This window comes from Micropterus dolomieu, linkage group LG13, assembly GCF_021292245.1.
Source record: "Micropterus dolomieu isolate WLL.071019.BEF.003 ecotype Adirondacks linkage group LG13, ASM2129224v1, whole genome shotgun sequence".
NCBI classification, from domain to species: domain Eukaryota; kingdom Metazoa; phylum Chordata; class Actinopteri; order Centrarchiformes; family Centrarchidae; genus Micropterus; species Micropterus dolomieu.
The window spans coordinates 3,315,540-3,330,892 of NC_060162.1; the positions used below are offsets into that span (position 1 = coordinate 3,315,540).

The 15,353-nt window shown below is 40.2% G+C and overlaps 1 protein-coding gene across 4 annotated transcripts in view; it reads left to right on the forward strand.

The window, feature by feature from the left end:
• The window catches only part of zmiz2 (zinc finger, MIZ-type containing 2), a 33,992-nt gene that overhangs the window by 12,848 nt on the left and 5,791 nt on the right, over window positions 1-15,353 (forward strand). For all 4 annotated transcript variants that reach the window (XR_006827735.1, XR_006827736.1, XM_046066063.1 and 1 more), the window contains exons 4-16: window positions 471-673; window positions 2,965-3,127; window positions 4,744-4,947; window positions 6,767-6,979; window positions 7,582-7,665; window positions 8,552-8,729; window positions 10,202-10,343; window positions 11,442-11,520; window positions 11,804-11,935; window positions 12,029-12,134; window positions 14,839-14,996; window positions 15,096-15,163; window positions 15,249-15,317. Coding sequence is in view for 2 of the 4 variants with exons in the window: in XM_046066063.1 (XP_045922019.1) it covers window positions 471-673; window positions 2,965-3,127; window positions 4,744-4,947; window positions 6,767-6,979; window positions 7,582-7,665; window positions 8,552-8,729; window positions 10,202-10,343; window positions 11,442-11,520; window positions 11,804-11,935; window positions 12,029-12,134; window positions 14,839-14,996; window positions 15,096-15,163; window positions 15,249-15,317 (1,799 nt within the window). In the remaining 2 variants the exon portion in view is untranslated. The remainder of the gene's footprint in view (window positions 1-470; window positions 674-2,964; window positions 3,128-4,743; window positions 4,948-6,766; window positions 6,980-7,581; window positions 7,666-8,551; window positions 8,730-10,201; window positions 10,344-11,441; window positions 11,521-11,803; window positions 11,936-12,028; window positions 12,135-14,838; window positions 14,997-15,095; window positions 15,164-15,248; window positions 15,318-15,353) is intronic.

Consider the following 15,353-nt stretch of genomic DNA (forward strand, 5'->3'; position numbering starts at 1 on the left):
TGAAAAGTGTTCTGTAAATAGTGACCAAACCAAACCACTTCTTCTTCCCAGAAAACTTGCTGGATAATTATTAGGAAGTTATGGGCCCGTAAAATAAATCACTTCCCTAAAAAAAAAATCCCCAGTGCTATAAGTGCAAGATTGAAGTCACCTAGTGTTATTTAGAATAAAATGTCATTTGTGTAACTGCCTCTGAATCAGTCTGTCAGTCACACTGAAACTGCTGAGAAAAACCACAACACGCCACATAATTAATTTCACTTTATGGATCATTGTGTGAGAAAACTGCGATGTCAGTCTCTCAAATGAGATCATGTACTTTCTGCTTCCTGTTTAACTTTTATTGTGACTCTTCTGAGCGAATCTGACTGTAAAGTGGCATCTTCTCCCATCATCATCCTCTTTGATTGACTTTATTGCACTAAAACGGTTTCCTGTGATGACACTGCTCTCTCTGTTTCCCATGTTAGGTGTTCGGTGCACCCATGGGTCCGGGTGAGAGCTCTGGCGGTCACATGATGCCCGGTGGCAGCCCTGGTATGGGTGCTGGCATGGGCTCCCAGTTCATGGGCCAGCAGTCGTATGGAGACGCCGTCTCGAAAGGATACGGCCAGCCAGTCATGTACGGACGTCCCAGTGCTGCTTACAACCCAGCCTCTGCTTACGGTGGAAGGTACACTGCTTTTCTGTTTACTGAATGTTAAATTTATCACTAAATTTCACTTTCAGAATGAAATTAATGTAACTCGTCATGTTTTAAAGTTATAGCAAACCTGGTTACCTCCATATGTGATGTATTGTTCAAGCTTCTGAAGTTACAGATTAATAACAAATAAAAATCACCATTTTATTTGGACTTTATTCTCACTTAAGTCTCCAGGAAATGGGCGTTATGATCAGAATCGGAATCAGAAAGAGATTTATTGCCAAGTAGAATTTTACACGTATGAGGAATTTGCTAGAGATAGACATAAACATATAATTGACATAAATAAACGTAAAGCAAGTTATAAAAGAATAATAAACTATATGTAAAAGAAAAAAACAATGTGGCAGTTCTTTGTGTGTGCATATGAAATTGACAAAATATAAAAATATTTTACAAATTATAAGAAATATGTTCATTTGCACAGTGATATATAAAATATTATATTTAGGTTTAAATTAAAATAAAGAAATTAAGAAAATAGCAAGTTGCTATGGAAACACTGGTCATAAACTGCATGTGTGATTGAGATAAGTCCTTAAAGCGTTTGAGAAAATAGCCAGACACAGCTATACTTTGAAAATATCCGACCCCCTCCCTTCTAAAGTTAAAGTTTTGGTTGCTGTCGTGATGTTACAAATTTAAATTTGAGAAAAGGCTTCTGAAATAAATTGCCTATTCCTGCTTTAATGAGTGAAAACATTACAGAACAGCTTCACCACATCGAGAAACCAATTGAAAAGAGTGTTTGTGCTGAACACTGACGGAGTATTAATACATATATACCACTAATCAATTCGGCAAACTGTTAAGACACTTAACCCCTAGTTGCTCCAGAGGCGTGTGACCTCTGACAAGCGTCCGCTAAATGACTAAATGTTTAGCCAACAAGACTAACGAGTCGGCAGCTACGCTAGCAGCTCTGAGGCGCCACTTAGGAACATCGGTGTTTGTTTGAGCTAACATTACCGTTCAAACATGCTGACTGTAGGAGCTATTTATGTTTATTGTTGGCATGTCATATTATTTTATTTAGACATATTTTGCAGTAGTATTTTGGACACAGTCCTTAGATGCACAGGGTTGTATATGTAGGGGCATAGATGACAGGAAATGGTAGTCACAGGTAGGGGGAGCGCAGAGAGATGTCAACACACCAGAATAGACCAACACGCTACAACTTTCCACAATAGAATTGGAAACAAACAATATGCAATGCAATAAAGAGCAGCCCCAACCATAAATAAGAGGAAATCTGTTGTGTCTGCGTAAGATTTCACTCCGGCCTGTGTATAATGGCAACTAGGAAAATTGCCATTACACTGACATTGCTAATGTTTAGCATGTATAATGTTTACCAAACTCTCCATCGTAGCTTAGCATGTGATGTTTGCTAATTAGCACTAAAAACAAGGTACAGCTCAGGCTGATGCCAGCTTTGCCATACAAATTGAAATTGTGTCCCAAAGGAACTAGATGGAAAGTGATTATAAATCCTCCTCTGGGGAACATGAATGTTTGAACCAAAGTTGATTGTAGTCCATCCAATTCATTTCAGCGTTTTCATTGAAATGTGACGTCGTGTGAACAATACAAATGACAACAAGAGAGCTGCTTCTTGAATTTAGTTGTTTACAGCTCGCTTTGTTTTGAATACAGCACTGGAAATGAGCGCTGCTCACGAATACACTTTTTTTGTTGTCACACAATAAGCTCTGTGGAAGTTTTTTAAGGTGTAAAAACTGGAATTGACTTTCAGTCACACATTAAAGCAGATACCCTGGTCGAGCAGTGTTCCCTGTTTGGATATATATTTTCTTTTTCTGCGAGTCTCAACAAGGAAATAAACATAATGTAATTCAAATAAAGAAACAGCGTAGGAGGTCTTTGCAGCAAACATTTCTAAGAGCATATAAACATAATTAACACCTGTTTAGTAAAAAATTCTCAAAAATGAGTTTCCTTTAAACAGTTTTTGTAAAAAAAAAAAAGAGAAAAAAAAGCATTATTGCTCATGACTTGCTTTGACGCTCTAATCATGAAAGAAAATGAAAAAATAAAAACCAACTGACTTTGATAATAGAACAGCATATTTGTATGAAGCACTATGCTTTATGTTATTTCTGCTGGGTTTTGCATCAACGTATGTCTGCACAGCTGCTATCACCCACTGCTCTGACTCATGTTCATCACCAAACCACACATGCGCTCGGTTCATTCAGTTCACTGCCCGCTCATCTCCCTGTCTTCCCCTGCAGTTACTCCGGTAACAGTGGAGGTGGCGGTCTGGGCGTTCGTCCTCCCTCAGACTTCACTCACGCTGCTGCCGCTGCTGTTGCCGCTGCCACTGCAACTGCCACGGCTACGGCGACTGTTGCAGCAATACAGGAAAAACAGAACCAGGAGCTGAACTATGGCCAGGTAAATGTGTCCGTCTGTACTGGAGCCTGCGATCTGCAGAGAGTCCAGAGTCTCTTTTAGGCTAAACAAGTAGATCGTGTGCAGATGCAGCCTGTCCGTGTCAGTTTTCTAGCAGATTCAAATGTTTGAAACCTTTTTACCACTTTTTATTATTTTGGTTAACATCATGGAGGGGGTCTTCAGTTTACCTCGCCAGTCAGAACTTGGGTCTGCGTGTAAATAAAGCCATTCAGAAGAACACTCTGGAAATGGCATAATATTTCTCTGATTCTTAAAATTAAGAATAAGTATCAAGCATGAACTTGGTCTGAGCTCCCAAAGGATTTAGAGCTCTCCTAAGTAAGTTATTCAAGTTGTTCTTCGTGCATGCCTCAATATATTGAAGCATTTAGAGCACTGCAGGGATGATTAGCATCTCCCTTGATCCCTCGACCAAACGTTTATGGGATTTTTCCTTTGGATTATTGCAGAAAATAAGCTCTGTGGCAAATAAAAGTTTACAATACTTACACGTTTTGTTCAGCATGATAATCTTAACAAGTGAACACCACTGATTATGATTTTTGAAGCGTAATTGCAAGTGCCAGAAGTGAAAAGCTAACGTTGTGCTTGCCACACACCAGAGGATAATTGGACCAATTTTGGATCTGATTTTCCCTCCCCACAATCACAGGAGTTTTCCCGCATGTTTTATATTTACATGCATTACATATATTGGAAATTGGGGAGCCTCACTGGCGTCACTTGCGTGTTGTGTAGCTATAAAATCAAACCTACTGATTCACTCTTCTCAGCCTGGAGTTCATTCAAATTTGATTCTCTTTTTTTGTTTTTCTGTGTAAAACACAGCACACACAAGTGCAACCATCTAACAACGACTTACTACTAAAAGTTGGTTAATAATGTTGTGGTGTCTGTGGATGTTTTTAAAATCAGTTAATTTGAAAATTTGTTTATTTGATTTGAAAATCCTCTTGTGTGCACCGGGCATTAGGCTATAAATGAACTAGACCACGGTCGCATGACTTCAACATCACCCCCACATGGCTGTTGATTAATCTAAATGTGTAAAAGGTTGAGTTGGAATAGTTTGTGCAAGTATAAACACAGCGAGGTTAAGGCGAACCAGTGAGTAGATGTGTTTCCGTGTTCAGCGTGATAACGTGTTAATGTCCCTGACATGCTCTGTAGTCTCATTTAAAAGGCACGTAAAAGCTTCAGAAGTGGCGAGTTGGTTATTTACTGATATATTTTGTCGTAGAACAAAATGTATCATAAGCTTTTGTTAACCACAGAACTTATCTAAACAAAAACACATTCAGAAAAGCCATTGACCGCGAGATGGGGAATGATGGGTAGTCTTACTCGTGACAAGCTTACTGAAAAATCACAGTTAAACTTTGCTGAAAGTTACTGCAAGGAGAGCTTCTGAGCTGCTTGATAAGTCCAGACCCTTGGTTGCTTTTTCTTACAGTCATTAACAGTGTTTCTCTAACCTTTCCTTCTCTGACAGACCATTGGCACTCTGCCAGCCCCGTTGTACTCTCTGCACTTTGTTAAATACCCCAGTGTACTTTGTTTTTACCCCTGCTGACGTACTTCCCTTTCCCTCCCAGATGGGTGGAGCTTCCTCTTACAGCACCCAGTTCCTGTCTCACTCGGGCCCCCGCGGCCCCCCAGGGATGGTCTCTTCCAGGCCCGGACCTCCACCTTCCACCGGAGGCTTGTATCCTGCCCACCCTGCCCAGACTCAGAAGATGCCCCAGCACGGAGGGTATCCAGGGGGACAGCAAGGGCTCAAACGGCCTTTTCATTCAGAGGTCAGTGAGGTCACCAACATTAGATTATTCCCCAGCACTGGTGTGGTTTCCTCGAGTGACCGCAAACACACTGCTCATATTTATGACAATAAAAATAAATATATAAATGTTGTGGTTAATTATAAAAATGTAAATATTTTACTAAATTTTTCCTGTACAAGTTTACATCTTAAAGTCAACATGTGGTTCTATTAAATAAGTAGTTACTAGATTTTTATGGAGCTAAAACAATAAGTTATAAATTAATTAGTCAACAGACAGAAATTAAATAGACGGTTATTTTGATAATTAACCCGTAGTTTGTTTTATTTTTCAAGCAGAAAGGCAAAAATTTATGTGGTTCCAGCTTCTCAAGTGTGAGGATTTGCTGCTTTTCTCTGTCTTATAAAATTTTATAAAATGAATGTTGGCAGTCGGACATACAAAATGTCTGAAACTTGGGCTGTCGGACATTTTTAGACCCAACAATTAATTCGGAAAATAAATAGTAGCTTGAAGGTGGGGTAAGCGATTCTGGAGAGATCAAAAAGTATAATGTGGCTAACATTTGCTAAGTTGTGGGCAAAGACGCTTTACGCAACTTTACGAATCCCCAGTACAACGCTGTAGGGAAAGCCTGTATGCCAAAGATGGCGATTATCCCTGCCCCTCGAGCTAGAAAGCCATTCCTCTGGTTTTAACAGCTGAGGCGGGAATTTCAGCCAATCGTGTGGTTCCACTGATGTGAGAGTCTGACATGCATGCATCCCTACTACCGCACATGCGTAGTAGTAAAAGTATAACTGGTGCGGGAAAAACACTACTTAAACCTTATTTTTGTGCAAAATCATTAAACCTTTTTCGGTGATTTTTATCAGATTTTACTGGTGATTCTATACAGTTTTTATGTCCTGGTGACCAGTGGAAGGGGTTTGGTCTTATTAGTCCAAAAGAACTGCTTTGTTGTGAGTTAGCAAACTGTCGCTACAGTTGATGCTGCGACGCTAACAAGACGCTAACATGCAGAGAGGACAAGACGGTCCCAGAGCAGCACAGCAGCTCCAGACAGAGATACTCACAACTCTCCTGCTGCTGTAGCTAACATCACAACAACAGCGCGTCTTGGTGAACTAGAAAGTGAGCTGAATGTCCGTGGGCAAATCATTTACCGTTAGTGACACACAAATCCTGGCTGGAACAGCTGGAATAGTGTTTTGTTGCTCAGTCCGGGCCACTTTGTTTCCCATTTATGGTGGTGATGGCGCAGTGGATAAGACGCGTGACTTTGGTGTGAGAGACCTGGGTTTGAATCCACTGTGAGACACCATTGTGTCCCTGAGCAAGACACTTAACCCCTAGTTCCTCCAGAGGCGTGCGACCTCTGACATATATAGCAATTGTAAGTCGCTTTGGATAAAAGCGTCAGCTAAATGAATAAATGTGACGTAAACGTAATTCACAGAGCCAGGGCTGCGGACAAACTCCTTGAGGAAGTATTCCCTAAATTTGACAGAAAGATGTGTACTGTATTAAAAAAACCGCACCTTTATCTGATGTTGACAGTAATTACGTGCCGTCACATTCAACTTCCTTCTAGTTTAATAACACATGAAACTAGTGTCACTCTCACATGCTGTTCACAGTTTAGACTAGAGGTGCAACATCTAGTGACGCTGTGCATTTGTCAAAGAGATTAGGTGAGTCAGTGTTTTGGGGTGTTGTTACACAGATGTGATGTGCAATCTTCTGTTTGCACTGTAATGTAACCTGTTCCTTCAGCTGGGCTTCTGTTGTGTTTCTATTTCACTTCCTGTCTGTGAATTAAATATTTTCTTTCCAGGGTTTTCCCGTGCAGCAGTACAGCTCTGGTGGGATGTCCGGGTACCCTAGCCAGCCTCTGCAGTACCCGGCTGGTCCACAGCAGCGATGTGCCCCCTCACCCTCTTACCCCTCCAGTCGGGTGCCCCTCATGGGACAGTACTCTTCTGGATCACACAACCCTGCACAGTTCCCCCCTGGAGCTGGTCAGCCCAATCCTCCACAGTATTACAAGGTAATCAGTTGCACTTCCTTGACTTTACAGAATAAAGCCTGACTGATGCTGGAAACATTATTTTGTTTGTTTCTATGTTTTCAGAACATTTTAATGGAATTGAATAATCGAAGAATGAGAGGGGAACTAAGAGCTGATTAATTGAAATTAATTAGCAAGGATTTTAATAATCAGTTAACAACAAATAATTAGCTTGTTTTTGTTCCTCTTCAGAGTATTTTCTCTTTCTCCGTTTTATATCATTGTGAACTTCATATTTTTTAGACTTCAGGCTTTTGATCCAGAAAAAAACAAGAAAGTTGAGGCTTGTTTCTTGCCATTTTTTTGCCATTTTATAGACCGAACAATAAATTGATTTAGTGGAGAAAAAAATTGTTTTTCTTGCAGTTTAATCAATAATGAAAATAATCTTTAGTTGCATCACTATTTCCACCTGATTTGGCGATGTTTCATAAAAAAACAAAAAAACAATTTGGCAAAATCACATCATCAAACACGAAGATTTAATCTTGTATTTGTTTCTAATTTCTTTGAGACTTTTGGGTCCAGATAGATGGATCATTCATTTGCTGATCGTCATGTTTCCTGTCTTTCTTTTCCAGTCAGAACCATTTAACGGCCAGGGCAGCCTGCCATCTGCAGGAGCAGGAGGATACAACGCCTTCACACAGGCTGCAGTGAACGGGGTAAGTCATGTGCACACATAGACTGAATAAAAGAAGTAAGCGTAGCCACCATGACGTCACACATTAGTTTGTAGACTGCAGTTTTGAAGCCCCAACTTTGGAGGTTTGGTCGCCATCTTAATTTTGTGTACCTAGAAGTGGCCATTTTTGGACGAGAGGGTGAAGCTAGCCAGCTTGGTTAGCGAGGTGCATTTGTAATAGTAGTCGTTAGATATGATATTAACCTGGATGCTAATTTTGGCTAGTGAAAAACATGGCTTACAACAAAATGTACTGAAGATGACCAGCAGACTCTTTAGGGTGTCTTTAGGTACATCCGAATGCTGAACAAGACAATTTTAGGTGACCAAAATGTCACAATTAACCTTCATAAACTGATAACGCCCCGTGAAAACGGTCAAAGCTCTGATACAAAAACACCAACAGCACCCAAAAACAAGTTCTCAGCTGGTTAAATGCAGCGGATACAAGTTGTCTCTGTCCTGATTGACAGGTCACATGATGACAACTTTAACAAATGTAGCCCCGCCCTAAAGCATCTCCTGCTTTCTGGTCTATTTTCCTCTAAATGGGACCATAATTTACTAAATGAACATCATGCTGTGTTGAAGAAGACTTGAAACTAACGACTGAGACCGTAAACTCATTAGGAAAGTGATTACTGAGGGAATAAATCAGCTGAGAAGTAGCAACATTTTACCATAAACTACAATACAATCGGACTTCTTCTGGCAGCCAGTGGAGTCGCCGCCTGCTGGCTTCACTTTTCAGTTTGCACTCCGTCCAGTTCATTACTGGGAAATATTCTGTACGATGATGGACTTGAGAACTGAGATACTTTGAAGATTCGAGGTTCTAAACACTCGTCCTCATCCTCGTCTCTCAGCCAGGTCGGGGTGGAGTGATGCCCGGATATCCAAGCTCACCTATGGGCGGGAATCCCACGCCTCCGATGACACCCGGGACGTCCGTACCTCCTTACCTGTCCCCGGGCCAGGACACAAAACCACCCTACCTTCCACCAGACATCAAACCCAACATCATCACCCAGCAGGCCCCTACAGGTGAGACACAACTAAACTAAAAAGGTCACCGCTGCCAGTTTACAAGCAGCCTTCTCCTGTAGTCTGTTTTCTTAAACGTCATGTAAACCAGGTACATAAATCTTGAAGAACGCAGATTTCTTTTCTCACAACCGGATTTCTAATTAACTTTTTAGATGTACGGATGTGAATGGGGAAAGTAATAACAGCTGGATGAAAGGGATAGCGAAGCGCCTTTGTATTTAAAGTGTCCTCCAGGAGTAAATAAATCTGAATGTAGAGGAGGAGACGGAAACCTCCACAGTGCCTGTATCCGAAGTAGAGCTGACTGATGATTATTTACTTCTTCTTAAGTATGTAACCATAATAACAGTAAATAAAGCTTCATATCTCTCTCAGTACTTCTCTCAGATGCCTCTCTCGGCAACATAACATTAACAAATAACAGATGCCTCTCTTATATTGACGCTTGTAACGCCCAGTACTTCCTTATTTTCTGAATTAAGTCATACCGTGTTGTAGCCAAAACCAGGTCTTTGTTTGCACACTTGGCTTGATAGTTCCTGAAACATTAGAAAGTAATTTCCTCTGAAGCAGGAACTTCTTTTGTTATTTATTTTTTTTTTTTTACAGGACAGCTTTACTAGTCAAAACTTGATGCCTGCTGCACACTAGAGGATTTTCAAATCTTAACCGCTATTAAAAATGACACCAGATTGAACCATTTTTTAATAGTTTAATCTTAAGAACGAACACACCAGACGGTTCAGTCCAGACACAGGACCACACACAGTCGGCATTTGTACTAAACGGTTTCAGAGTGGCGTTTCCGGGGACTTGGGATCTCACGGAAACTCTCGTGATCAAACGTGACTTCAGACAGAAACAAACATGGAGGCAGACTGTGTGCGCTGTGTTTTGCACAGAAAAACAAAAGAATCAAACTGTGGATTAAGTCGAGGCTGAGAAGAGGGAATCAGCAGGTTTATACATTTTACAGCGCGAACAAATACACAGCACGCCGGTGACGCCTCCCTGTCAGCTCGCTCTCATTGGCTGTTGCAGGTTTCTACCCAATTTTCCATCGCTGCTCCTTTCACACTACAGGAAACAATCTCCCCGACTATTGAATCGTATCGAACGACCTGCTGGAGGAAATCAGGCTGTCGGAGTCAGTTTATCTGAGCTGCCAGCCCTTTTTATTGTTTCCTGCTTAACCGTTACTTTGTGCATTTTACTTTATTGAATTACTATTTTGTTGTTTCTTACTGACTGCTTTGATTTTTATTTTTATTTTCATTAAAATAGTGTCTTTAAACGCCCCACACTGCAGGATAATTTGGGCCTCAGATCGGTTCTGGTTCTTTCTTTCGAAATTAAGTTAGATTTCCTTCTAAATTTCTTGGTAGCTGGTTCGATTCCAGCCAGTGACCTGTTGTTGCATGAAATACATGTTGAAACAGCCTTAAAGCCACCTCTGTTTTCCGTTCAAGGTAACCCCAGCGACGACCTGCGTCTGACTTTCCCGGTACGAGACGGCGTCGTGTTAGAGCCGTTCAGACTGGAGCACAACCTGGCAGTCAGTAACCACGCCTTCCAGCTGAGAGACTCCGTCTACAAAACACTCATGTTGAGGTAGGACACTCTCATCTCCTTTTTGTGTTTTGTATTTATCTTTCTCAGACATGCAGGACAGACAGAAGGAGAGAAACAAACATTCACAAATGAAAAAAGATTAACGTGTAGTGAGTGAAGAAAGGAAAGTTAAAGGTTTTCTAGAGTGTGTTTCTCCATGGTAAATTGTTTTTGATGACGTTTGCACTGATTACTTTTACTGTTGTAACTGTGAAAAGTGGATGAAAGCATTGCTCCTTGTTACTGTTAATGGTAAGTCATTACTTTGTACTTTTGAACAAAGAGTTCTTGTGCTGTGGAATCCCCCTGTTGATGACCTTTTTCAAAAGTTAGTCAGGTTTTCCTTTTATTGCAAATGTAACAGTGAACCTAAAAGTACATTTAACCAATAATAAGAGATGGTTTCAGTGGGTTTTCCAAAACATGGTAGCTGTGTGTGTGTGTGTGTGTGTGTGTGTGTATGTATGTGTGTATATATGTGTATATATGTATATATATATATATATTTTAAACAGTTGGAAATATTGAGGAAACATAATTTGGGAAGCGAGAAAAGTCCATAGTTCTTGATATCTGTGATAACCGGGCAAAGCACCGCTCTGGGATCTTTTGGATTGAATTTATGTAAAACAATAACAATACAACGAGAAATAAGTTCTCATTAACCACTTCTATTGTAAAAAAAAAAACAATAGAACCTGGTAAAAATAGTTAAAACAAATATGTTTCCACTCCGCCTTTATTTTATCTTCTCCAGTTTCATAACTCCAAATTTGACTTCTACTCCCTGATGAACCATGGCGGTGGGAAAGTAATAATGAATAATGGATAAAAATTTGGTGATTACCATAAAAATTGTGTTTCATTCTTTTTCAGAGAGGCTCTGCAGAGTTCAGACTTCAGCTGAATCCTTCTTTATAATTAGATCTGCAGTAATAATAATATGTGGCTTCAGTGTGAATTTAGAGCAACACACCTCTTCTGTTTCTCTTCCTGAGTGATTTTAAAAACACCGGATGAGGGGAAAAACACATGAGGAATGTTTGATAACCCCACCCAGTCTCTCCCTGATGGTTTATGGTGTATCGCCCCCCGCAGGCCTGATCTGGAGCTGCAGTTTAAGTGTTACCACCACGAGGACAGACAAATGAACACAAACTGGCCTGCCTCTGTACAAGTAAGCATTAACAGCCTTTCTTTAGAGGTTATTGTTTGAGATGAGGGTCAAATATGGTTATTTTGGGCATTTATTTGCCGCCTTTTCTTTGATTTTGTCGCCATTTGGACTGATTGTGTTTCTGTTTGAAGATATCAGTGTGTTAAAAGTTCATGTTCTAATACAGTTTTTGTATTCAGCTGTTCATGTCACTGTGACAGAGCACCAAAACTATTCTATAAAAAAAAAAGACAAACGTACCTGTCATTTAATGCTGTCGCTTGTTTTTTCTCTTCTGCATCAGGTGAGTGTTAATGCGACTCCTTTGTGCATTGAAAGAGGGGACAACAAAACCTCCCACAAGCCCTTGTATCTGAAGCAAGTGTGTCAGCCAGGACGTAACACCGTGCAGATCACAGTAACAGCCTGCTGTTGTGTAAGTAGACCTTCCTGTCTTATTGCAACATGTCTGTGAACGGATCAAATCCCATTTCTAAACGCGTCCCCCTCCCCTCCTGTCTCTCGGCAGTCCCACCTGTTTGTGTTGCAGTTGGTCCACCGGCCGTCTGTCAGGTCTGTCCTTCAGGGTTTGATGAAGAAGAGACTCCTGCCGGCCGAGCACTGCATCACAAAGAGTGAGTTCAAATCCAGATTTACTTTGAAAGCATTTTGGTTAAACAACAGTAGCTGCTTTTGTTAGGGTTAGAGTTATAGCAGCGGAGGTGAAGCAAAATTATTGTCTAAATATAAAACCCCAACACAACATGTGTCAGCAGCATTGCTCTTGTGTCCATGAGCATGCGATGCACATTAGAATAGCTTGAAATTTCAGTGTTTTCCCATAGTTTCATGTGAGCTTTAGAGGAATGTTTTGATGGTGGTAGTCACGGTCTGGGGGAGTGGGGGGTTTAGGGGTCCTCCCCCCAAGAAAATTTTACGTTTTAGAGAGACAAATATGTAATTTCACATCATCTTGGACTATTATTTTCACCATATCTCTGAACAAATAGTTGGGAAAGCTAGAGCAGATAATAAATAACCAACATCCAAAGATCAGCCTACTGGGGAGGAACTACAACCTTTTAGATTTGTAATATAAAAAAATACCTCCTCCCTTCTCAGGTGCATTTGCACATTAAAATCCAAAAAGAAACATCTCCTCATTAGCTTAAAAGGACTAGTTTGCATCAGTTATTTGCTTTACTAACCTCAGCTCCTCCACAGTCACCACCTTCCTTTGTTTTCCTAACAACCACTTTTTCAGACTCATCTGAAAACTGAAAATAATTGAATCAGTCCTTCATCAGTTTCAATCAGTTTGTACCTGATGTTCTCAACATTGGACAGGTAGGCAGTAATAAAATACAGGTACCAGTTAATTTCTTATAAATTGAGCTAATGTTAAGTTACATAGAGCCATAAAACGTAGCCTACTGTAATGTTATAAGCTTTCCTGCTCAGCTGTGCAGTCTGAAGGGGAAACAACAGACAGACGAAGCTAAGATAAGATGCTTGCCTTTGGTGTGGGAGACCCAGGTTCGATTCCCCCTGTGAGACATACACCATTGTGTCCCTGAGCAAGACACTTAACCCATCGTTGCTCCAGAAGCGTGCGTGTGTAGCAATTGTAAGTCGCTTTGGATAAAAGCGTCAGCTAAATGAATAAATGTAAATATAGTTAATTAAGCCTCCACGCTGTATATACATTTAATAAAAGTAGCTCTACTGCAGCCGGCTACAATATTAGAATGCATATTACTGGTCAATAATAATAATAATCTAATAGTATAATATAATAATGTAAAAATGACGGAGCTAATTTTGGCCACATTGTGATGTGTTGTACTTTTATACTTTTAAGTGCATTATAATTGTGGTATTAATACTTTTATTTTAGTATTTAAGTAGATCACAAAAAGCAAATTCTTTTCATGTGTAAACTTTAGCAATACAGCTGAACACTTTTTCCACCACTGTCCATATCCAAAGTGTGTGTGTGCACAACAGCAGACTCATTAAAATGCCTGCAACCTTTTTGTTTTGGGGGAGGTGGTGGGTTTTTTTTTGTCCTTGCAACAATTTCATTTAATTTATGACAAGTAAATTCCTATGAAGGTGCGCTTGTTTACACCTCCCACCTGATGTCTCCCTCCTCCAGGTTTCTGAATTAAGAAGACACCCTTCTGAGAGAAGAAAATTATTTCAGATGTCTGCAGTTGTTTATATTTTATAATCTAATTCCTTTAAAAACTGGTGCCATGTGTTTGAACTTTTTAAAGCTCCTTATGGCCTGTTTTGTCTCTTTAACTCACTCATAACTTTTTAATTTGTGGTCCATACCGCTTCCACCATGGTCCTGTTTTGATCATATGTTTTCACCGTTGTGAAGTTTTTTTTGTGTTTTGTTTAGGGCTTTTACGTAACGATTATTTTTCAAATCGATTAATCTAACGATTTTTGTTTTGATTAGTCGATTCATCTAACGTCTAATTTTGTGTATTCTAAAGAAAGAAATGTTGCCTACTATTCGATTAACATACCAATTTATCCAAAATAAATATCAAAAACATGTCTAATCAATAAATCAGTATTTTATTCAGTCATCCTGATGAAGCACATTAGATTTGACAATAGCAGCATATCTTAAAATTATTCAAATTTCCACGTCACTCGTGCTGTGATAATAACAGACATTAATTAGGCTGCTTTACTTAAAAATGTTTCTGTATTTATTTCAATATTGAGTAATGCAGTATGATAATCAAATGAATTTCTGCATCAGTGTCGGGTTATTGTTGTCTGTAATGTTAGTTTCAGCTGTTGTCTCGCTCATACGTGGCTGTTAAACAGAAAATATGAAACGGCCGACCGTTAGATGACATACGGTGTAAGCATGTAACTTCATGCAGCTTCACGTCTTCATGGACAGCAGTTTGCTGCAGTGAAGCTATTTCCAATTCACAGAGCTCACGGAGCAGCACATTGTTGAGTGTCTGTCTAAAATACTTCCAAACTTTAGACGGTTGAAGGCGCGGTCTTGTAGCTGCAGCTTGTCCGGGGAATCTCTAACACCGGATGCAGCAAAGCTTTGATGCACATCATGCAAGTCGACGTATTTTGCATAATCGATTACGTCAATGGATCGCCCCAGCTCTAGTCTTGTGATGCAGCTTGTACGGGGAATATCTCACGGATCACAAAGCTTTATGCACATCATCAAGTCGACGTATTGTAAATAATAAATAACGCCAGGTTAATTGAAAGGTTTAATTAAAAGTTCTGTGCAACAGAATGAAAGAAATTGTGCTTCATTTGTTTTTATTGTCTTGTGTCTTTCAGTAAAGAGAAATTTCAGTAGCGGCACCATCCCCGGGACCCCAGGTCTGAATGGAGAGGATGGCGTAGAGCAGACAGCCATCAAGGTTTCTCTCAAATGCCCGATCACATTCAGACGAATCCAGCTGCCGGCCAGAGGCCACGACTGTAGACACATACAGGTGGGGTCTCATAGACGCGCGCACACACACGTATACATGAGTGTAATTATACACTAATATGTATAATTATCTCATACAAATGTCTTTGTTTGTTTGTAGTGTTTCGACCTGGAGTCCTATTTGCAACTTAATTGTGAAAGAGGGACCTGGCGATGTCCCGTGTGCAAGTATGTTCTGCATCAAGGTCTCATTTTTACAATCAGGAGTTACCAGCATAAAATGTAACCCGCACTTTGTTCCTGTCATTCACAGTAAAACAGCTTTGCTAGAAGGGCTGGAGGTGGACCAGTACATGCTCGGGATACTTGTGTATATCCAGAAGTAAGTGATAATATGTGGATTTAATTTGTGGGATCA